The 24,661-nt window shown below is 40.4% G+C and overlaps 1 protein-coding gene across 10 annotated transcripts in view; it reads left to right on the forward strand.

Annotated features, from left to right (window-relative positions):
* Positions 1-24,661, forward strand: part of fmnl2a (formin-like 2a) — a 51,501-nt gene that overhangs the window by 21,868 nt on the left and 4,972 nt on the right. For 2 of the 10 annotated variants that reach the window (XM_077536529.1, XM_077536528.1), the window contains exons 3-28: positions 440-520; positions 3,307-3,383; positions 4,813-4,896; positions 5,374-5,529; positions 6,568-6,600; positions 6,983-7,027; positions 9,267-9,375; positions 9,511-9,587; positions 11,334-11,427; positions 12,540-12,614; positions 14,394-14,504; positions 14,665-14,814; positions 15,021-15,122; positions 16,008-16,329; positions 16,428-16,619; positions 16,966-16,986; positions 17,708-17,832; positions 17,918-18,117; positions 19,052-19,286; positions 19,368-19,436; positions 20,099-20,179; positions 20,262-20,391; positions 20,478-20,641; positions 21,753-21,854; positions 21,946-22,041; positions 22,179-22,302. In XM_077536529.1, coding sequence (XP_077392655.1) covers positions 440-520; positions 3,307-3,383; positions 4,813-4,896; positions 5,374-5,529; positions 6,568-6,600; positions 6,983-7,027; positions 9,267-9,375; positions 9,511-9,587; positions 11,334-11,427; positions 12,540-12,614; positions 14,394-14,504; positions 14,665-14,814; positions 15,021-15,122; positions 16,008-16,329; positions 16,428-16,619; positions 16,966-16,986; positions 17,708-17,832; positions 17,918-18,117; positions 19,052-19,286; positions 19,368-19,436; positions 20,099-20,179; positions 20,262-20,391; positions 20,478-20,641; positions 21,753-21,854; positions 21,946-22,041; positions 22,179-22,302 — 3,055 coding nt within the window. Of the gene's footprint in view, positions 1-439; positions 521-3,306; positions 3,384-4,812; positions 4,897-5,373; positions 5,530-6,567; positions 6,601-6,982; positions 7,028-9,266; positions 9,376-9,510; positions 9,588-11,333; positions 11,428-12,539; positions 12,615-14,393; positions 14,505-14,664; positions 14,815-15,020; positions 15,123-16,007; positions 16,330-16,427; positions 16,620-16,965; positions 16,987-17,707; positions 17,833-17,917; positions 18,118-19,051; positions 19,287-19,367; positions 19,437-20,098; positions 20,180-20,261; positions 20,392-20,477; positions 20,642-21,752; positions 21,855-21,945; positions 22,042-22,178; positions 22,303-23,963; positions 24,090-24,661 lie in introns of all 10 variants that reach the window. The other 8 variants (XM_077536532.1, XM_077536531.1, XM_077536537.1 and 5 more) reach the window with 6 other exon arrangements.

Below are 24,661 nucleotides of genomic sequence, written 5' to 3' on the forward strand. Positions count from 1 at the left end.
ACATTTTTGTGCTGGCTGTAGAGAATGGGAGAAAAAAATGGATCGGGTCTGATGTCAAGCGCCAACAGACGGTTACGTTTGCATTTACAAATGCTCGCCGGGAGAGTCGTTTCAAACGTGGATATATTCTGGCCTGGGCCGGAAGGGAAATATTAGCTTGGGAACCCGAGTTACGCAAGTGAATGTTGCAATTTTCCAAGAAAAACAGCATCACTACGCACTCATTAATCAATACGTCAAGTTTTGCATTTGTGCTTGGAGATGGTTTAAACATTGTGTCTGCCGCAGCACAAGCACGTTCCACTGAAGAATAACCCAGCGCTTTCAACAACGGCTTATTTATTATACATTGTCCTCAAACTTGCATAGGAGTGCTTTTCTGGTAAAAACCTTTTCTCCTCTGACTCTTTTGCTTTCTCTTTTTTTTTTTTTTTGACAGGAGCGATTCCAAGTGAAAAACCCCCCACACACATACATCCAAAAGCTGAGGAGTTATCTTGACCCGGCAGTCACAAGAAAGGTGAGACAGCCTTACCCTTTCGAACCATCCTATCTCATCCAGGATGTCTCTCTAGCTGAGCACAGATAGCACACAAAGCCCGTTTGGGAACTTTCTTGGTACAACAAGCAACAGTGTTCTCAGGGTGGAGCAAAGCTAGTGATATAAAACCGAAAGCTTGAGAAACCGCTACCGATCAGACTTGAAACTGTTATTTGTTGCCCTCTCAATGGGCTGACAGTGACGTCATTGTGGTGGAAACTGCAACATTGGAAAACAATGAATAAACCGGTAACATAGTACGACACTATTCACCGTCAACGGTTAATAAGCAGTAATCGGGGGGGAAAAATGCTTTCGTAACGCATTTTAAAATGAATCTGATTAACCGATTCTAAAAATATTCGATAGTTTTCATGATCCAAATCAGAGTGTCTGGTTGGATGGCAGTGCTGCCTCATCACAACAGCCGTTCTTGGGTCTACAGTACACCCCCAGAAGACATATTTGTTCAGCATGTGTCGTTTTGTTTTAACAGTTAACAGATTTGACGACTGCATGTTTTTGTTCCTCAGTCAAGAGCCCGAAGGACACACGGCTGTTAATTTCCAGTGTAAAAGTGAGGATTGCCAAGGAGAAGTGGCCTGAGGAGAGAAAGGCGACATGCGAGAGGGGTAAAAACAAGACGTTGGTAGCAAGAGAGGGAGGGACGCAGACAAAAAGAGGCACCAGAGGAAGAGAGAAAGAGTTATGGGGCTTCTTTCTACATTCCTGTGCCGTCCCCCTTTTCTTCAAACTCAAACAATTGCCACTTTGTGCGGCAGCGCGAGAGAGCTGCAGGTCATTGCCTCAGCTTTCCGTATAGGCAGGCTCCGGTGCATTCCTCGGGGGCGGCTCCCAGCCAATGGGCGCCCAAGGAGGTTGAGCTCCCATCCAACCAGTCCTCAAGAATGTATCAGCCATTGATACGTTTCCAGGATTGACAAATTCTCCTCTTGTACACTTTTCGCTGCTCCACTCTCCTCGTCGCTCTCCTCCTCCTCCTCTGGGTCGCAGCTGGTTGTACTTATGTGGAGTGTGTGGTGGTTGCCTGGAGGAGAGGAGAGGGGGAGCGCTCTGGGAGCCTGCACAGTACCCCAAAATATGCTTTCCTCACAAAAGGGCTCCTCCCTAATAAAAACACTGTTTCTCATCTGCTCATGTGCCAAACACACTCCGCCCAAGCCTGAAGACACAGGGTGGGAACTGCTCTCTTCTTTGGATGTTTACATGGAGTTGTTTCCTCTCTGAAAATTTCACACAGCAAGACGTGACAGTACTCGCTTGTACATGAAGAGCGAAGTTTCGTTTTATTGCGCAAAATGATAGATTTTCATGAAAGTGAATGGATGGGTGTGCTGAGGACGAAGCTGTTGGAAATGCAGTTCCTATGAAGACCTTGTAAAATGCTATGTACCCAATCTTTAAGGCGAGGCCCAACGGCGTCCAGTGACGCAATGGGGAATCCGTCATGATGTGCCCCTCCCCAGCTACCGGTATATAAAAAAAAAATTGAAGTGCCTTTGTGTTAGCAGCTATCTTGCACAATTGCAAGTTTCAAAGGCTGTTAGCTCGCAAGCTAGCTAGTTGCTAGTGCCTCTCATCATATTCCAGTCACAAAAGGCTTTAAGCGGATATATTCTCCTAACTCAAACATATGTAGGCGTAAGAAAGTTGCTGGACAATATAGCGTTTATTATTCGGCTGACACGCCCGCAGCATTTGAGAGCAGAAACAACGGTTTGATTTTTTTTTTTTTTTTTTTTTCATGATTCTCACTTTATACAACTTGTGGCAATTTTTCATTCAGATTTGGCAGAGATGTTTTGTCTGATTCACAAGACATGTATTTTCATGTTACAAGGGCTTTGATAGGAAATGTTTCATGTTCTCACTATTTTGAATCACGATTGCTCAGTCACTTATGTTGTATGTCGTTCTTCTTGATACAGAACGTAACCTAACTTTTGTAATAGGTCGCTTCCAAAATCAGGTGCTAAACCAAATTAGAATAGCCAACAGTCAGTTTTAGGAGCAAATATTTGTAATAACTGTCAAAACTTTATTTGTCCAATAATTTGCACGTTTGCGAAGGTGGAACCAGATCAGATCGTTGCTCGACAAACTATTCTGCTATTCAGCCTTTTTTAGTTAGTTTCAAATGCAGAAAATGATATTTTAATTTCATAATTCAAATGTAACTTCTTGTGGTGTCATCTCTAGTTAAAAATGTACTACAATGTTTACCATTTCAAGACATTACATTTCCTTTCTGTTATGCTACTAATAAAGAATTCCTTCTTTACCACAAGCATGTTTAATCACTACCGGTCATTATCTGGTGATGAATATTTGTTCTTGCTGCTAGACATTCATCAATAATGTCACACCCATTTCTCTTTTTCCACGACAGCGTCCTGCTAGGTTTTTTAACCAATTTGGTTAGTCAATTTTATCGAGCTGCCAGGAAAGATTAGTGCTAATTATAAACCTAACACGGGTAAACAAGATCACATGCAAGACCTACTACATATTCACAGTTTCCAGTGAGTCAGCTCTCCGTTTCATTTACTGCTCACAGTGCTCAGCGGTTACTGGCGGCTTTAACGGCCACGGATAATATTGTGTTGCTGAACCCAATCCTTGCTTTCTCAATTACGTGTAGTAAATGCCTCCTGCTATGCTAGCTAGCCTCAAACACCCATGTGAGTTGATTTGCAGACCTAGTTGGCTTGATAAAATATTAACTCATCCTTCTTGTTCCTTAGAAATTCCGCCGAAGAGTTCAGGAGTCCACCCAAGTCCTGAGAGAACTGGAAATATCATTGCGGACCAATCATATAGGGTGAGTCAGCGCCGGATTGTTAACACGCCAACAACCCATGCAGAAAAAGTAGGCGGAGTTGTCATATTTTGCCTCAATCATGCCACCAAGTTTATAAACCAATTCTCAGAATAAACCATTTGGGAGTTACGTCCGTGTGTCAATACAGTCCAGGAATTGTTTACACAGATTAATTTAATTGTCCAAGACCTTATGCCAGTAAACTAGATTACATCAGTAATCGTCTTAATCTAGACAATGGTGCATTAGCATAATGGGAGCGGGGTAGAAGGGTGGGGTGGGGGGTTGCTGGCGGTGGCGAGGGGGCAAGATGTCACCCGCTCAGACAGTGAATAATTACAGCTTGTGTTGTTGAGAGGTGAAATGTACGTGGCTGCGTATAATGGCAGATTGTGGCTGCGCTCCTCACATGTTGTGTCGTGGTCACCAACATGTGGTGAATGAGAGGCTTGTGAGTTGTCCTGTGGTAATGATTACCATGTGGCACAACATGACTACACCCCCTGGCACTATTAAACCCCCACCCACCCCCACCACAACACTACCAGGCACTGCTTAACTGGACCCTATCGCCAAGTGTCCACAGTAATAACACTGCAGGAGGGCCTATAAGGACACAGCCAGGGGACTTCCAATGAGCATGCCTGGGTGCCATTATGTTTATACCCTGCAAATTTCTCTCATTACCAAACAATTGGGCCTGTCAGAGGAACACCTTAAGAGGTCTGGACTAAATAAAGATTCTCTGTGTTTCAGGAAAGCATAAAAAAAAAGAAAAAAAGTGCAGACCTAAAAGTGTCTTAAACTTGAATGCATCCCAATGTGAATCGACTGTTGATCATTTTTTGACATGTGATTACCAAATATGATATGGTATTGATATCCAAATTAAAAAAAAACTGTATAAAGTACCTTGATAGTGACACAGTACCTGGTAAAAAATATTAAACATCAGAAAATGCTTTTATATATGGTGTTCCCTCATTATTCGCGGGTGTTCACTATATCAATATAATAAGAAAAATAGCAGCCAAAATAAAGAATAGAGTAAATCCGGGAGTGGTGGTGGGTGGCGCGGGTGGTTAAGCGTGTGGTGATGGTTAATAAAATAGCAACATAGCAAGGTACAACCCAAGATAAACCCCGTAATATAGGTATTTTGGACCCAAATACAAATATGCGCTATAGTGAATCCTCAATAAGTGAACTGCAAAATGTTGAGGCACCACTGTACACTAACGAAACACTCCCATTTAAATGCTAATAAATTGAACTACAAAGGCAATTAAATAACACCTGTGTGGAAACAAAAATTCAGAAAAGATTTTTCGTAGAGTCAAAGCGCCACAAAATTGGAAGATTTGTTTTTTTTACGTTTAGTTTCATTTTCTCAAAGACTTGCCCATCTCGATTTTTCTGTTGTTTTCAGGTGGGTGCGAGAGTTCCTCAACGAGGAAAACAAAGGCCTGGACGTGCTGGTGGAATATCTTTCTTTTGCACAGTACGCTGTCACGTAAGTCACTTCCAGCCTATTCACTCTTCCAGCCCGAATGCGCGACTATATGCACAAGTGACAACAAGACAATGCTGCCATTCTGCAAAGTCACCCATGCGTCACCCATGCGGCGCACACTAGCTCCAAAAGTCACTCGGGCCCTTTAGCTTCTTTTCCAAAGATTGATAGCGGGATTATTAGTCACTCACAAGGTCTCTTGTTCTAAGAACCCTGCACTTAAGTGATTAATTCAAACACCCCACTTCACCATATGTTATTATACAATGTGCACATTACGAATGTTTGTTTACCCTGAGTCGACCCGAAAGCCAACATGCTGTCAATCGTAACGCTCACTGGCAGCTTTTTCCTGCCAAAAGCAACAAAGTCAGTATTGTTGTTGGTGAAATGCTTTGTAATATTACTCATCTCAAAAGCATCATTGATATTATATTCATCTGTGGTAATCTCCCATTTGTTTCCTTGATATGACAGGTTTGATGGCGACGGTGTGGAATACAGTCCAGAGGCCCTCCTGGACAAGTCCAAACCTTGGAGTCGCTCCATCGAGGACCTGCACGGAGGCAACACGCTGCCAACCCCCCTCAGCGGGAACGGCATCACCCGGGCGGGCCGACACTCAACGTTACGGTGCGTCTTGTTTGTAACTTTTAACCACAAAACAGTTGAGTCATCATGTGGTCTGTAAGTGACTTTAAATGGCCTGCGATACATTTGTATAACACTGAATTTGACACTGAATAACATTGTGACAGAATACAAGAATGTTTTTTTTTCGTGCACCGAACCATCGAAGACTCGAGGGTTTGGCGTTGGGTATTTCATAAACCCATGCTTGATATATTCTCTAATCCTGTCGTTTCATTGATGTTTCAGCACAGTACGCACATTGACTTGTGTGACCTCTAATCCGTCAGTTTGAAGGGGTTAACTTGAACACGTTACGCACAAAGAGTTCCATTGAGGCCAAGAATCACATGTCTGCTCATAGGAGATCCTTGCATGATCACATCTACCGTTTTTAGCCGTAACCATATCACATTGTTTGCCCCAAATGACATTTCTAGTCCCTTAGTGTTGTTGTTTTTTTTTAATCTGGAGAGTTCATTGCATCCTGATTTGACTGCTACTTTATAAACCAGACTAGACTAAGTGCAATTTCTAGAGAAATTGCGTGGGAATGCTGAATGCTGAGTGCTAAGATTTGAATGCATGTGGAATGCTTATGAAGTAAATTGAAAGATGAGTTATAAAATGATGACCTCCTGGTTACTGGACAATGCACTTTACCAACTGTGCCAACGAGCAGTATCAAACACATCGTAATGATAAGTTATATGTATGGAAGTGGGCGTAGAAAGTGATACTTAGAAATAGTTTAATGTTTATCCGATTGAAAATGAATGGGGAAAAGTTGATATTTAACGTTAAATTGTGCGAATACTGTAAGTAATGTGGAATCAGACGATATATACCCCGGGAGGTGTAAATTTTTGAAGCAAGTTGAACTTTGAACAGTGTAAATCAGAAGTGTTATGTGGAAGTTGTTACATGACAACAAATGTGTTTAGAATAAAAATCACGATAACTTATGTGGTAATGCTTCAGAATTTCCACAATAAGAGCACACCAAATGAAGCTGACTGACTTCTATTCTGTCCTTCATAGTCTACTCTTGTGTCTGCCCGTCTTCGACAGCAGGCAGGTCAAAACTTCTGTCTCCTCCAAACCTCCCCCCCGATCCATCCAAAGACACGCTCAAATACAAACAACCCCTGGCTCATTGTTCTCGTAGCGCCCTGCTTGCGCCGTCTGTGTCGGGGATGTGAATTATTTGTACTGCCAGCTTCTCTCCTCCTGCGCTCTCTTCGGAGCAAATAGGTTTTTCTGCCGCTATTGTTCCTGTGTGCTCCCTCTGTGGCTCCCCGAATGCCATCCGGTGCCGTTTCCATGCAAAGGCCATGTAGGAGCTGAGCACTAGACACAAACAGCCTCTGTAACTGCAGTGTTGTTCTGTGTTTGATGTAAAAATGCCAAAAACAATGCTTCCAATTGATTTTCATTTTAATCTGCTACCCCGAAGGTCACCAAGCTCACTCAACTGTCCAAAGTGTTCTCAAATAAGACGGTACGTCCTGTCTTAATGCCGCTAGGTAGCAAAACAAGCACTAGATATAGTATGTCTGTGTGTATATAGTCTCTTAAGTGAAGTTGTAGTGTGTTGTTATGTTACCCTGCTATAGAATCCTTTAGAATTCCCTCAAGGAAAAATTAAAAGTTGTACTACTTGTCTTGCATTGCGAGCAAATATTCGAGCCACTAGCTAGACGGCGTTAGCGGATTTCACAAGCACTAGTTTGGCAGATAGTGAGAAATGATTATAAAAAGTGGCTTCAAGCTGTTTGCAGTATTGCCTCACAGTTGAATTTTACTGAAAAAAAAAAAAAAAAAAGAATTGCATATGGTGTATTTAATTAATAAAACACAACTTAACTCTCTGGCAAACGTTCGGTAGCATTAAGCTAGCGGACAATGCAAAATGCCAAAGACGGGCTAATGAAAGTAGCATTGGTGTTGGGATGTCGTGATATTATTCAGACTTTATCTCATTGGAGTCTAAGATCATTTGAGAGAGTCTTTTCTCTTTTTACATAAATAGTTCAGAGGAGGTTTCTGTTATATTTGTTCCATTTTCCAGTATGGATTTATTATTTATATGTTTATGATATATCAAGTAGAGAAAATAGCTACTTGCATGTGTGGTGATGCACGTGTGGGACATCTTTTATTAGTTAATTAATCAATCACAGTTGCATTAGACTCCTTAGCTCCCACCCTGATTCTGAATTCCGACTTTTTGGGCCATGTTATTCTTGTAGCATATGTGGAACCATTAGAGAACGGCCTTATTTTTCTTCAGTATGAATGGACATAAATTATCACAGAAGCATGCCAGAATATGAATGTGTAGTAAGTCTGGGTTATGTACCGTAGATCCTGCACTTTTGCATGCAGCATGTTTCACTCTTCAGATTTGAAATTGTTCAACATGTCTTTGCTTCCCCTCTATCTGTCATGTTTTGGTTTTGTGGCTGTGGGATTTTGTTTTCTTTTGGTGTTTTTGGTTATTTGTCATGTATTCCTTGTCTCTTCGTTGTCCCGTTATGTCTAACTACGACCACCTGAGTGTGTCTTCCCTTCCCACTGTGTTGACCAATCAGCTCCCCAAGCCTCTTGTATCTTGCCCATGTGTTTGTTGTTTTCTCGTTACCATGTGTATTTAGTTACCCGGCTTTCTTTCAGTTCTTGTTGAGTCATTGTTGCTGTTTCTGTCCTTGTTATCTTATGTTGTCCATGGCATGCCTTGTTGCCCTCATGTTTTTGTCGTTATAGTTTGTTTTTGACCTTGTTAATTTTATTTTGCCATAGTACCTTGCTTACATTTTTTGTTAATTAAATCCCCTTTTTTTACTTGCATCCCTGCCTTGCCCTGTTTTTGTTGCCCCCTGCATTTGGGTCCTTCCTCCGACACCCCCCAATCGTGACACTATCAAAAATTTACAGAAACAAGCAAACACGTAAAACAAATTGGTCAACATGTTCCATGATTAGACCCGTATTAAGTTGTATAATTATTCAGCATCAGTTGTTTATATCACTCTTCTCCATCCACTTCAGTGGCTCTCTGTAAGGTTTGTTTTGGTGGTTTCCAACAAGTCCAAGCTAGTTGACGGTACACTTAGGCAGTGTTGCACAATCCTTTATCGTGATTATGATTTTGAGATTTTTTTTCTGCACATTTCAATCACATTGTGACGTCATTAACATGCTTGCATGTTGAGCAATCTGATAAGCAAAAGATTAAAAGTTTTCTTTTGCAACTCACTGGTATCACTTGGGTCCTGTTATGCATCACATAAGGAATATTAATATATACAAACATTTATTTCTATCCTTGAGGTGTGACTTTGCACACGCGCACGCTGTGAATCTCACAGGCGTGGCCACGCCTCCTGTTGACATGAACTGGCGTGTCTGTCATTAATAGCCTGGAGATACATTTTTCCAGGCTGGTAATTGAACCTTGCAACTTGAATCTGAAAATAAACACATTTGCCTTTTGTGGCTTCTCTTTTGCCATAAGCTTTTCTTTTTTTTTTAATTGTGAGTGCTGGACTGGGAGAAAAGACTTTCCTGTTTTAGCTGCATGCAAATTAAAGACATTAAATTGGAGCGGTAAAAGACAGCATCATGTGGGCTCCTGGCTACGCCTCCTTGGGGTCGGGTGACTTCTTACAAAATGACGTCTGTTTTCTACCTCATGCTTTCTTGGGTTCCCAATCTATTTGTAAAAATGTCACTTTCAGATGTAACACTTTGCCCAGCCGGAGGACGCTGAAGAACTCCAGGCTGGTATGCAAGAAAGACGACGTCCACGTCTGCATCATGTGCCTGCGTGCCATCATGAACTACCAGGTCATTCATGCTAGTAACATTCAATAAAAGTATCAATTATGATGTAATTTCCAACTCATTTTTATAATTTCCCCTTGCGTGTTCACCTCGTTGACCTTAATCATGTCTTTGTGTCATTAATGTTTTCTTTTCCAGTATGGCTTCAACATGGTTATGTCCCACTTAAATGCTGTGAATGAAATTGCACTAAGTCTCAACAATAAAAACCCAAGGTAAGATATAAAGGTTAAGCCGGTGGTGGAGTGGAAAAATAGGTGATGACAGCTACCAGAAGGACTCGCTTCTTTATGTGGCGTTTGTTGACCTGTGCGGTTAAAACATTTACCCTAGTAGTGGATGTGAAATCCTGTTATATCCACATTTCACATCATTTCTCATTCAGACTCGCACACACACAGATTTAAATTATTTCCTGTCAACTAACCCTGCCTCAACCCGCCGTGCTGTTTGGCCCCAAAAGACTAGACGAGGCTCCACAGTGCGTAAACAGATTTATGACGTCGTTAAACGAAACTGGCTTTCTGATTTTGCTTCTCACACATTTTCAAATTTTACTTTTGGCCCTCTTGGATTACACCATGACACTTTCAGTTTGAACTTCTCAAATATTTTTACACTGACCTAAGTCATGTTTAAGCTTTTGTTGATTTTTTTTTTTCCTTGTTGTCCAGAAATGTTCAAAGGCAGCAATACTGTTACTTGTGGGCTTAAGAGTTTAAGAGGTGTATAAAGAACATTTTTCAAAAAGAAACTAAAACGAGATGAGAGGTGACGAGAGGGCAGACCTCCACCAAGGTTAAAGATGGCTACTTGATTCTTGGAGGATGCTTGGTTGAATTGTTGTGAAAATCATCAATGTTTCGTTGGAGTGCTCTCATTTTGTGATATCAATGGCAGAGTACAAGTTTGAGTTGAGTTGTTTGAGTACAAGGTCTGCACTTGTCCTGAAGGCCATCTCAATTGAACGTAATTGTAGCCTTGTTTTTGCTCCATCTGAAGAGTCCTCAAGTGGATGTTTTTTTTTTTTTAGTGCCGCAATGCAATTAATCAAATTCAAATTGACATTGAAGTGTAAGTAAAATGATTTCTGATAACAAAGGATGCAATTTGGAAAAGCAAAGCGAAACTCAGCTTCATTTTGGTTAATTAATTCATATTCCATTTGCATTCATTGTCGCGTAAATCTTAACACCTAAAAAATCAAAACATTTATAATCTGATATTGTAATACAGATTAATTTATTGCTTGTTAATAAATACACGGGAACCTTGAAAAAATAATCACCCATTAAATTGCAATATTAAAGGCAGGGTCTTCCATTTTCACTCAGGAAAACGCACTATATAAATACAGGATTTATACCCATCAACTCCTTCTCAATCTACACCTCGGGGCTTCTGTTAATGTGTGGTGGTGATTTTTTCCTAAACCCCCACCCCCCTAGCCTGTATTGTGGGCAGACAGTTGTTTAACCCTCCAGCCAATCGCAGAGCGGGAGGTGGCGGGGGGCGTGTCACTTACTGTCGCCATACGGGGCCAGGCGAATTTTTTGAGTGAGTGAAAAAAAAAAAAAATTGTGCGTGCTTTTCAAGTTGCCGCGGGAGTGACGTCATGCAGCCTACAATTCGCCCGTCTGGCGACAATGAGTGACACGCCCCCCGCTCTGCGATTGGCTGGAGGGTTGCTGTTGACAAAACAAACACAAAATGGCAAAATACAGGTTGGGGGGTGTGGAGGTTTAGGAAAAAATCACCACCACACATTAACAGAAGCCCAGAGGTGTAGATTGAGAAGGAGTTGATGGGTATAAATCCTGTATTTATATAGTGCATTTTCCTGAGTGAAAATGGAAGACCCTGCCTTTAATGGAGGAGGGGGGGAAAAAAATCACAATTAGATTATTTTTTTAAATCATTCCACCCTAATTTTGACACTTCTTTTCGCCTTGTTTCAACAGAACCAAAGCTCTGGTGTTGGAGCTCCTGGCGGCGGTTTGTCTGGTGAGGGGAGGCCACGAAATCATCCTGGCTGCGTTTGACAACTTCAAGCAGGTAGGAGCAGACGGTGACTCAGCCTCCATGGATTGCAAAAAGGAAATACGCTATTGACAACAGATTACAGACCCCCATTAAGCTGCAATACACAAGAGGACCCATTCCTCTGTAGAAAGCAGTAAAGTGTTTGGCACTCACACAAAAGGTCTCCGAGTAGCAGAGAGGCAGATGTGAGCGACGGCCTTGATAAACTCAAGACTTCTCACAAAAAAAAAAGAAGAAAAAAAAGGAAAGTTCATAACGGAGTGGGCGGACGTTTGTCGCATGCGTCAGGCGAACGCGGGTCCACTGCAGTCGATGCAAAATTTACTTCCTGAATGAAAAATTGAGCGTCATACTCAGCCTCACCAGCATAAGTGGCAGAATAAGCTTCGGCTCATCGCGGCTCGTCTCATGAGAGACGGAAGGCGAGAATAATGAGGGGCTTTCTTGCACTGTGCTTAAAGGAATACTTTGAATTTTTTAACTTGTTATTTAAAAGCGGCTCTTTTTAAAAGCATAGTGTTGTTACATCTGCTTCGCACTGTGACTTTGATAGCCCGTCTCGGACTCAGGCATTACAGAGATTTAAAAAAAAATTTTTTTACATTTGATGTCTCCTACTAACTGCATGTTCGATTCTTTATCAAAGTTCGACGTTGCCCTCCAGATGAACTGTTGCTTTTTTTTCCTGCCTCCAAAATTTGAGTTTAAATAGACCTCAGTTTTCAAAATCACTTCATTAGAAGGCACAGTGCACAACACAATATACATCAAGTGAAAAGCATTTTTGAATTGTGTTCTAGGAATGAAAAGAAAGTTTAAAGCGGATTTAGAGTTCAACCAAAAGTCTGGAAAAAATAAGCCTGAGATGTCGTTGAGGGTTCCTCTTTTTTTCTTGGTGTACCAGCGATGATTCGAAATGATAGTTACCGCGACAGAGGAAAAAAAAAAAAGTCTAAATATAATCAAATATCAATTCCCTGTCATTCCAAAACGAAACATATTGACGTGGTAGTGTTTGTTTTTCATCCTCATTAGGAGTCCATCAGTGTAATGATGATAAAGCACATGACAATTTCCATTTGGGCTTTCTCTTTTTTTTCACCAGCATGTGGTTTGTTTTGCAGGTTTGCATGGAGGAGCAGCGGTTTGAGAGGCTAATGGAGTATTTCAAGAACGAAGACAACAACATTGATTTCATGGTAATTCCCCCTCACACACGGGATAACTATTGAACGCCAGTCTTCAATAAGGACGTATTAAGCGCAGGCAGCCTGCAAATCCTTGAGTGATTATTTATTTTGGCTCTTTGCTGTGGGGATTCGTGAGTCTAGAGATGGATGAACCACCCAATAACAATGACATTTTTATATCACACTAGTGAAGATAAGGTGTGTTGGTTTAAGCGTGAAATACTATCACGCATGCAGCCTGTCATTTTGTGGCTGAAGTGAGCGGATCAGAAAATACGTTCTGAAGCAAGAGCCAGCTCGGGCCCCTTTAAGTGTCTTCATTCATGTAAACTGTATTATCAAAGTGTGTTAAAGGATCAGTGAGAGAAACGCAGCAGATGTGTTTGAACGTGTGAATCGAGGGACTGTAGCACTAAAGCAAACAGACCAAGCTGATAGGCACCTTTTGCCCAGTAAAGCTTGCATTAGGATGCAATGTAGTGTGTGAGTGTGTTTACATTTACCATCATTCATTCACGCAAAGTCCCATAAGGAAGCTACTTGTGTTTTGGTTTTCTTTAATCCACCAGATAAGCTACTCTGTCAACCGTCACAACTAAACACAACAATGAGGATTTACTTGCATGCTTTTACGTATACATTACTGTCATGAATATGAATATATTAAACAACATTACCTTTGCTCGATATTTCATAGTCCATATGGTGAGGTTTTGAATTAGTACACTTTATCTGTGACTGCTGTTGTGTAATGGGGCCATCTGTAGCAAGCTGTTAGCATTTATTCAATATTCTTGATACCCAGTTCAAGGTTCATGTACTACTAACATGTTTTTCCATAATAGTAAAAAAATAAAAATAAAATCTAATGCAACGGCTCCCTTACTAGTAGTTTTTTCCCCTACTAGCACCACTTTTGGCCCATTATAACGCTATTAAATCTTATCACTGTACTACTAAGATGCATTTTGGACCCTAATCTTAGCATTAAAATGCTAGTATCTTAGTAGTATGGCTAAGTCGAACTACTAGTGTACAAAAATTGACATACAGTAGTGGATAATGAATGGTGAAACAGCTTTCCATAGGCCTCAGTCCGTAATATTTCAGACAAGCAAGTAATTGTGATTCATAAATTCCGCCTAGCAACAAGTGATGCGTGACATGACGAGGAAAAAAAAAACAAAAAACTGCATTTTTGTTTTTAAGAAATTGCAGCTTGAGATACTATTTTTTTACAAATATTTTCTTGCAGTTTACAACTTATTTACTACTACTACGGAACCGTATTGCATTCACTTGAAAAAAAACCCTGTTTTTCTGACTATTTTTGGGGGGGAGCTTTGTTTTTTTTGAGTAATTTTTTTTCTGTTCTGAATTTTTTTTATGTTTTTCTGAATTTTTTTTTTTGTCATAAAACAAAAAATAAATAATCTGAAAAACAGAAAAATAAAATATTCAGAAAAACGGGGGAGGGGGGGGGATTATTCCAAAAAACAGAGCACCGACTTCTGTTTTTCAGAGTAATTTTTTTGGGATCTCTGAACTCCAAATGACTTGTTGCAGACCACTGACCTTTTTTCGTTGTTTTTCGGAATATTTTTTTTTTCAGTTTTTTCGAATAATGTTTTTCCCCGTGTTTTTCAGAGTAATTATTTCCCCCTGTTTTTTGGAATAATTTTTTTAATGACAAAAAATATATTCAGTAAAACGGAAAAAAAAATATTCAGAAAAACAGAAAAATTAAAAATTTGCTGACTCTCGTATTTACTTGTTTGTGCTCCTTAGGTGGCCTGCATGCAGTTCATCAACATTGTGGTGCACTCGGTGGAGGACATGAACTTCCGGGTTCATCTGCAGTACGACTTCACCAAGCTGTCTTTGGATGAATTCTTAGATGTGAGTTGAAACACGATTGTGGCCGCGACAAATGGGGACGAAGACTCCAAACCCTCTTCAGCTCACCGTTGCCATGGCGGCACCTTGGCGACGGTTACCACATGAACTCTGCTAATAACATCTTCTCTGGCAAACATGTATTTATGTGTCCATCTTGTAGAAAGTCAAACACACAGAGAGCGATAAGCTGCAGGTTCAGATCCAGGCCTACTTGGACAACGTGTTTGACGTCGGCGCCCTGCTGGAGGATGCAGAGACCAAAAACGCCGCCCTGGAGCGTGTGGAGGAGCTGGAAGAGAACATGTCACATGTGAGAGACCTCGCGTGCTGACGATTTCGACTTTGCCGTCTTTATTAATGTCCAAAATGTCACAATGTTGATGCTTGGGACTCAATAAACTGACAGACGTCAAAACATCATCTCATCATGTTTTTAATTGACTGTCAGTCGATAGATGGACGCCTGACGTCTTTGTGCCAATTTCGACAGTTTCCATTTTCTTTTTGTCCCTCCAGTTGACAGAGAAGCTACTGGATGCCGAGAATGAAGCTATGGCCAAGATAGTGGAGCTGGAGAAGCAGCTCATGCAGACAAACAAGGATCTAGAAGGCATGAAGGTCTGATTGTCATCCTCTGGACTTTTAAGATCTGCATGGAAGGAGTGGCTAGATTTAAGGAAGGGGAAAAAAGTACAATACATACCAACATTAACAGTACATTGTTTTTTTTTGTTTTTTTTAAACAAATGTAGTCAAGGATGTCATAATTTCAAATTATTGTTGTTGCTTATTAGGTTTTGATGTTTTTAACTCATACTTTGTCCTTCACTCCCAAAAACGTATTTACATGTTTATTTTTAAATGTTTTTTTTTAATGCAAGAGCATAAAGAAGGCTAAGATGCAGCGTCTGATGTGAAGAGGTGGCTTAAAGCAATGGCAGTAATTAAAAAACAAAGGCCCACAGGTGGAAAGCAGAGTTTAAGAGATCAGCCAGGGCCTTTATTAGTGTTTATCACCAGGAAGGTGAATATTGACAACACTTTGCTATATTCTAATGCTAATTGCTGCAAAATGGAAAGAGATGAAAAATACTTTCTTTTTCATGCTGAAAGAAGAGAGTATAATCTTTGTTTTGGTAGTAGGTTCCGTGTTTTTATAAAATCCAATAAAACCGAAGCGGGTTCGGTGAAAATGGCTGCGATTGAATGAGTTAAGAAATCAAATAGCATTTTGGGAAATTGCTTACCTTATAGTAGAAAAAAAATGTGCGGTAGGGGAAGGCATTATTTAGTCTTGAATGGAGAATTATGATGTAGGTGATCTGTTGTTCTCGACTGAGATCGTGAAGATCATCGCCTTCATTTTCTCCTCTTGTGGAAACAAAATCACAATCAGTTGTGTGCTAGAACTGCACTGATAATTTTTAGTTTGAAAACAAAAATACAAATGTTAAAAAAAACAAAACAAAACTGACTGACACAACCTTTCCTGCATTCAAACAGGAAGCCTACAAAGACACGAGTGGGAAGGTCAACTCACTACGGCAGATCTTGAAGGAGAAGGACGAGGCCATCCAGCGGCAAAGTCACTTGGAGAAGAAGATCCACGAGCTGGAGAAGCAGGGCACAATCAGGATCCACAAAAAGGGAAACGGCGACATCTGCATCCTTACGCAATCGACGCCCGGCGCCGTGGAAGGGTTCCCGGGCGCCACCGTGGGCGGAAACGGCGTCGGCGCCCACAGTCCGGCCCATGTGGGGAGTGCGGCGGCTCCACCGGCGGCATCGCCGCCTCCGCCGCCGCCGCTGCCGGACAACGGCTCATGTAGGTGTACGCGCTCAAACTTGTTATTGTCTCGTTTGGTAAATAAACAAAATAGAAAAAATATATATGAATGATTTTTTGCATATTTCCTCTCACAGTGCCAAATGGACCTACGTCGGCCACTCCTGCGCCAGCTCCGCCGCCGCCACCTCCGCCGCCGCCTCCGCCTCCTCCCCCACTTCCACATTCTGCCTCAGCAACAGGCATCCCACCTCCCCCGCCTCCTCCCGCTGCTCCTCCGCTGCCCGGCTGCGGGACCCCCACTGTTATCATGAACTCGGGTTTAGCCGGTAAGCTTCCTCAAGTGGAAACACACGAAATGTCTCGGACAAATAGACAGCCGGTAAATCATCCATCTAGCTGGATTTGTAGGATTACATTATTTTTATAGTTGTGTTCCACAAAATACAGGCACTAATATGGAATTTTAGTTTTGAAATAAGAATGACTGATTGTACTTTTTAAAATGCAGTTTTTATTACTTTAATTTTACCTGCACTAAGTACTTATGATATGCTGCCTACAACTTAGACTTGTGTATGTTTTTAAATATGCATGTTCGTTCATTGTTCAAAATACTTTTTTCTGATTTCCTCTTAACGTCTTATCTGTGAATTTTCTTTTTCCGCCAACCAGAGGGACCCATCAAACTTTTCTGTAGGTTCTACCTGTTCCTTTCACTGGTTATTTTTTTGAACCTCTTGTTTGTCCTTCTTTCCTATAAATGCTTTGAAATTGGTATTTTCAGTACATTGAGCAAATATATGAGCCATTTCAGCAAGATTTTGTGTCAAAACTATTAAGAAAATACCAAATTTCAAATAATCTGCATGGTTTCGCCGTCCTGTGTTGGTAGAGTACAATATTGTGATGGTGTGTGTGGTTTCTTTTTATGTTTGGTCACATGTCAGTGTCGGTCGCATGCTCACACACAATCACCTGATGTGAAAAGCAGATAAGAAGTGTTCTTCTTTTGTATCTGCTCACAAGCTCCACTCAAATTAAAGGTCAGCATTGACGGAGAGTCAATAAACAGCCATAGTCTCTCCAATTAGCCAAAGCCCTAAAACGTGTGATGTATGACGTGAATAAACATTATCGAAGAGTTTTAATTAAAAACATTGACTGCACAGTTGGTAATAATTCTGAGCTAATAATGAAAAGGATGTTTGCCCGTGCCAAACCCCTTCAGAGTTTTTGAGAAAACAATCTAGTGTAATTCCACTGAGCATGTTCACTCAGAGGACACATGCACCTGTAAAAAGTGTTGTCATCACTCATTCATCAACCCCATACCCCGACTGTCCTGCACGTGTGTGCGTGTCAGCGTGCGCGCACACTCAAACGTGATTCTCACTTGACTCTCTCTCCTGTCTAGCTGTTAAGATCAAGAAACCCATCAAAACCAAGTTCCGCATGCCCGTCTTCAACTGGGTGGCCCTGAAACCCAACCAGATCAACGGGACCGTCTTCAACGAGATCGACGACGAGAGGATACTCGAGGTGAGCGTCTCCAGGACGCATCGGCGGCTCGCCGGCCTCCTCTCCTGTTTCTAACGCGACCCGAATGTGATGTTCGGCGTCCCAGGACCTCAACGTGGATGAGTTTGAGGAAATGTTCAAGACGAAAGCCCAGGGCCAGGCGTTGGAGCTGTCCATGAGCAAGCAGGTTATCCAGAAGGGACCCAACAAGGTGACGCTGTTGGACTCCAACAGAGCAAAGAACTTGGCCATTACGCTAAGGAAAGTGGGCAAGACGCCTGAGGAGATCTGCAAGGCCATTCAGCTGTAAGTAGATTGATTGCAACGGAACTCATACCTTACACGACTAAAAAATGACATGATTGGGCTTTTTAAACCTAAAATTTTACAGAAATTGCGCATTTACCCCCCTAAATTTTGTTTTTGTATTAAATCCACATTTTACTAATGTAGTTCTAGCATCAACAATCAATAGCACCTTGCTAATGCACAAAGTACAAGTTGCCACATACGGCAACAAACAAAAAGTGAAATTTGTCAGTCACATGGTAACACAAAGTGAAATTTGTCACACAAGGCAACACAAAAGTGCAAGTTGTCATCTGGCAACACAAAGTACAGGTTGTCACATATGGCAATACAAAAGTGAGTTGTCACACAAGGCAACACAAAGTTCAAGTTGTCATCTGGCAACGCAAAGTGCAGGTTGTTACATATGGCAACACAGAAGTGCAAGTTGTCACATATGGCAACAAAAATTGAAAGTTGTCACATATGGCAACAAAAATTGAAAGTTGTCACATGGCAACACAAAGTGAAATTTGTCGCACAAGGCAACACAAAGTACAAGTTGTCACATGGCAACACAAAGTGCAAGTTGTCACATATGGCAACACAAAGTGCAAGTTGTCATCTGGCCACACAAAGTGCAGGTCGTCACACATGGCAACACAAAAGTGCCAAGTTGTCACATATGGCAACGTTAAGTGCGTTGTCATCTGGCAACACAAAGTGAAAGTTGTCATTTATGGTAACACAAGGTGAAAGTTGTCACATATGGCAACAAAAAGTGAAAGTTACCATATGGCAACACAAAGTGAAATTTGTCACACAAGGCAACACAAAGTATAAGTTGTCACATAGCAACACAAAGTGCAAGTTGTCATACATGGCAACACAAAAACTGCAAATTGTCACATAAGAGCAGATTTCATCGTTGTTCTCCTCCCACCTCACTCAGCTTTGACCTGCGCACTCTGCCGGTGGACTTCGTGGAGTGCCTGATGCGCTTCCAGCCGACGGAGAACGAGGTGAAGACCTTGCGGCAGTTCGAGAAGGAGCGCAAGCCAGTGGAGAGCCTGACGGACGAGGACCGCTTCATGATGCAGTTCAGCAAGATCGAGCGGCTCATGCAGAAGATGACCATCATGGCCTTCATCGGCAACTTCACCGAGAGCATACAGATGCTCACGCCGGTCGGTACCAGCGAATTGATTTGCTGGGGCTTGATTGAAATTGTTGGTGTCCTGATTTCACTTTGTTGTGCTTCTTCACAGCAACTTCATGCGGTCATAGCAGCATCGGTGTCCATCAAGTCGTCACAGAAGCTTAAGAAAATTCTTGAGGCACGTCAGCTCTCATTCTGTTAATAAAAGTTGTTGCCAACATTATTTGGCCTTGGAATCAGGGTTGGAATATTTTTTGATTTCTCGTAATTATTTCATTTTATTTTTCAAATTTTAATTAGATTTTAGAGTGCGAGTTTTTGGTTTTTATTTATTTTTGTTCCCCATAAATGCTTTGTTTTTGTCACTTTTAGACTAGTATTGAGTAAGTTTTTTTTGTTTGTTTTTTACATATTATAGCGTCTCGTACAAGAAATTTTTTTTTTTTTTTTTAAAGTCACAATAGGAATGTTGTGATAGGGTCAAATTAAATCTCCCAAATGACTGTTGAACCGTCCTTGAGTACTACCAAAATAAAACATTTAAAATGCTAATGTGTGAAATTAATTGACAGAAGACAATTTTCTATAATTACAATTTCAGTTTTTTATAAAAGTCAAAAATGTAGTTTCAGTTAGTTTTTTTTTTTTTATGTTTTTTGAAATTTGGTTTTATTTTTTAATTTTATGTCAATAATATTTCTTTTTTTTAATGTTTTTTTTTTTAATTTACTGTTTTTTTTTATTTTCATTTTTATTTTTTGTATCCATTTTTGTTAACAGTAATAACCTTTCTTGCATGCATGTAACAATTTGTGCATTTTTTGTTTTTGTCCCCAACAGATTATTTTAGCACTGGGAAACTACATGAACAGCAGCAAAAGAGGAGCAGTTTATGGGTTCAAGCTGCAAAGTTTAGACCTGGTTCGTTAATAAGTCCGTCATCCCTCGCTCACTTTAAGGAAATCGCCCACATATAGGATTTTAATTTCCTTTTGCTTTGCAGCTGCTTGACACCAAGTCGACGGACCGCAAGATAACGCTGCTGCACTACATCGCAAACGTGGTGAAGGAGAAATACACGCAGGTCTCCTTCTTCTACAACGAGCTGCACTACGTGGAGAAAGCGGCAGCAGGTGAGCCCGTGGCGCTTCACAAATCCAAAATGGAGTGTCGTCCCAGACACAGCTCATTCAAGATTATGATTTTTTTGGTGGGCCAGTGTCGCTGGACAACGTCCTGCTGGATGTGAAGGAGCTGCAGAGAGGCATGGAGCTGACCAAGAGGGAGTACAGCATGCACGGCCACAACACCATGCTCAAGGACTTCATCGCGCACAACGAGAGCAAGCTGAAGAAGCTGCAGGACGACGCCAAGATCGCGCAGGTGGGACCACCATATTTTGACACACCATCTCATGCTTATGAACCAGGGTTATTATTTACAGTTTTGGAATTTTCATTTTACTTAGTTTTTATTTCGTTTGGAGTTTAGTTTTTTTTTTTAATTTAGCTAGTTTTAATTAGTTTTCAGAGTGATTGTTTTTATTAGTTTTAGTTATTTAAAAAAAAAAGGTAGTTTTAGTTTTAAAGAGTTTCAGTATTTAAAAAAAAAAGTATTGTGTACTAAGGCTGTGCAGTTATAATCATAAAAAAAGATATATTAATACTAATTTTGAGTTGTTTTGAGTTGTTTAAATTTATACATTTGCACCCTTTTTTTAAATTAAATGTTAAAATAACTAATTTAATAAATTTTGTGTCATCCAAAAAGAACTTGTATATTTAGTGTTTTAAAAATTTTTTATTTGTCTTAATATATATATTTTTAATTATTACCAAAGATATAAGACAAATTTTGTTGTTTAAATGTATCGATTTGCACCTTTTAAAAAAAAAATTAATTTCAACATAATTAATTTAATAAATTTTGTTTCATCCAAAAGGAACTTGCATAATTATAGTGTTTAAAAAATTGTATTTGTCTTAATATTTTTTTTACATTTAAGCATTTTCTTTTGTACGAAAAAATTGTGATTACAATTTATTGCCAAAATATTCATTATTAATATTTTCTTCACAATCGAGCAGCCCCTATTGTGTGTAATATTTAATAATGGTAAAATTTTAAAAAAGCATTGCATTTCTTAGCGAGCTTTGCATTTCAGGAGCCATTGGAGGCAAAAGTCAAGCATTCAAAATTGCCGCCTAGAAGTGACATCATCTGAGGGTGCTTTTCTATTGGCTGCTGCTCGATGATGTCACTTCTGTATCACACACTTTCAAATCTATCAAAATAAATCTACTTAAAATCACTTTTAAAATCAACCTTAAAGGTTCATGTATTAAATTATTTACCAAAGACTACAACGAAGGATATTTCTGCTATAATTATAGTTTTCAGTTAGTTTTTGTTCTTTCAAAAGGATTTTCATTTTATTTTGTTTTTTTTTTAACTCAAATAACCTTGTTGCGAACACGCTTGCGTGCGTTTACAGGATGCCTTCGATGAAGCCGTGAAGTTCTATGGGGAGAGTTCCAAAACCACGCCGCCGTCCGTCTTCTTCCCCGTCTTTGTACGCTTTGTGAAGGCCTACAAGGTGAGCGACTCAAACATTCACAATTAGTAAAAAAAACAAACAAAACAAAAAAATATAATTGTATGCATGTTTTTGCAATCGATCTCCTCAGCAAGCCGAGGAGGACAACGAGCAAAGAAAGAGGCAGCAGCAGCTTCTGATGGAAAAACTTTTGGAACAAGAGGCTCTGAGGCAGGAAGAACAGAAGGTAAGCCGGACCAGGTTGATGTCAGGATTAGTTTTGGACCAACCGCCTGCTGCTCAGGATCAACCCTGATGCTTTTTAAACACTCTGAGGAGCATGTTAATACATTGCATTGAAGGTGCATGCACTCTCTTCTTCAGTCTCCGTCACATAAGAACAAACGGCAACAGCAGGAGCTGATCCAGGAACTGCGCAAGAAGCAAGTGAAAGACAGCCGCCATGTCTACGAAGGCAAAGATGGCGCCATCGAGGACATCATCACGGGTAATGTCACCGATCGCACACATTATCCACTCATACAAATACAAGTCGTGGGACGCTCTGCATGAAGGTGCTCAAAAGGCTTCCAAAGCAGATGTTTTGTTTGCGAGGCCGTCATGAACGGAGCAAAGCTAATCCAGTAACACCCTCAAAGTGTTGTTGATGTTGTCGCTGTATCTGCTTTGCCGTTGCTTCGTAACACGTGGCCGACGCTCGCGACTAACTCTGAGCAAATGAATCATTGTCAAAACGGGTAAATAAGTCGCCGGTCATAATAGGTACACCTGCTCAAATAGTTTGGAATGACTCTTGATCCTAACGACGTGTTGAATGAGCTGATCTAAGTCAGCTTTTGAGTTCAGTAGAGTAATTAAAATGTTGTAGCAGTGAACTCATCAACTCTCTTGACAACAGTTATTCAAAAAAAGACATCAAGATGCTTTAAGCCACTCCCAGTTTGCTATCAAACTAACAAAATTAGGAGACTAGAAATACAGATTTGCTTTAAATCAGTTTAGCTTAATGCTAACAAGCAATGCAAAAGTCATAGACGGGCTAATGAATAGCATGTGACAAATACTGGCGTGAGTATATTTATATCCTCTGTGTTTAAGTAAAATCTTATTTTTCTGCATAGTCTTGCATGGATTATACTGCCACTCAGTGGTCATTTTTCACAAACCAGAAGGAGCCACAATGAAAAAAAAATATTACTGTACCAATGTTTATTATTGTGGTTGTTTGTGTGTTGACTTGTGTATTAAATGTATTTATTTATTTGTATTTTAATACAGTGCAGTTTACAGGTCTGCACACCTGTCTCCGCTGTAATATAAGAAGCTGGAAACTAATTTTAAAGTTGATCATAAACAGCTTGAACATGGCAAACAATTTTACCTAAAATATTATACAGCTGTATGAGATACAGTGACGTTTTGTATGACTAAACTGCAATGACATGTGGAGGCAGAATTTTTCATACAGTGCCTGTATTTTACATATTAACATTAGTATTTTTATTTTGCTGGTGTACCTAATATTATGGCCGGTGACTACGAACCCATAAAGCGTTATTGTGTTTGTACAACTTGATGATGATGATGATGATGATGATGATGATGTTGATGATGCAGTAGCAACTTAGCAGCATTAACTGGCCGCCCAATGCTGACGTGTTGTTTCCAGTTTGGGAATTATTTCATCCTCTGCTGAAGTTTGCTCTCGTACAAAGAAATGAAGTTTGTCGAATGTTTAGTGTAGATTAAAGAGCAATATAAAAGTTCTAAAATTTTACATTTCATGGATAGGCTGTGTATCCGCTGTGTGCATGTACTGTACTTTTAAGATTTCAAATTTATAAAATACACAAAAATTTATAAATATTGTGTCCATGGAAATTAGTTATTTTTATGTTTTTCGAGAGTGGAAATAACCATGTGACGCTCAGTGGGCGGGGCTTCGGTGTGTTGGAGGGGGGCCATTTTGAAAAGTGTCACGGTGAAATGTGGAGACGTTTGTTTGTATGTAAACAAACTCAGCGACGGATGAAATGGCGATTCCTGTGCAAAAGCTTTTTTTGTGCTAACAGTGTCGAACTGCTGTGGAAATCTTGCTTCTCTCATGTTGTGTGTGTGTGTGTGTGTCTTGTCCCGGCTGTCACGCAGTGCTGAAGACGGTTCCCTTTACCGCCCGCACCGCCAAGCGCGGCTCTCGGTTCTTCTGCGAGCCCGCCCTCAATGAAGAGTACCATTACTAAGCTTGTAGAACGCTCTCGCACAAAAAACAACAAGGTTGCCGGAACTCTCCGACCCGACCGTCCCCCCCCCCTCCGCAATGTTGTCCTCAAACAACCCCTCGCACGCTGACTAACTTTCACGTGGCCTTGCTGTGGTGTTTTTTTTATTGACGTTTCCTTACCCTCCTGATCACAAGGTGTTGGTGAAGGTCTACCTGCATGACGTCATGAAACCTCCTCTAATATTCATCATTTCATCATTCATCTTTTCACCTTCAGACTTGATTTCAATCAGCAAGCTGGGTTTTAATGGCTCCATGCTGCCATTTAGTGGCCGCGGATGGAAACGCATGATTGATGCTTGGAAAAGTTGGAAACTTTTTACTCCAAGTGGCACCTAAAAACAAACAATTAAGGCATTTATTAGTGTTAACATAATGCGAGGTTTGAACTTTAACACACTTATGTATGAAAATCAACAACAACAACAACAACAAAAACTCGATTTAAATTTTAATGTTTACAAACTTCTAAAAGGTTTAATACAACTTTATTGTACATCAAAAGTGTAACAAATAGGCTGTATGGATTAAAGAAAATAAAATAATAGTAATAATATGCCTTGCA

The sequence above is a fragment of the Festucalex cinctus genome, chromosome 11, assembly GCF_051991245.1.
Source record: "Festucalex cinctus isolate MCC-2025b chromosome 11, RoL_Fcin_1.0, whole genome shotgun sequence".
Taxonomy (NCBI): Eukaryota; Metazoa; Chordata; class Actinopteri; order Syngnathiformes; family Syngnathidae; genus Festucalex; species Festucalex cinctus.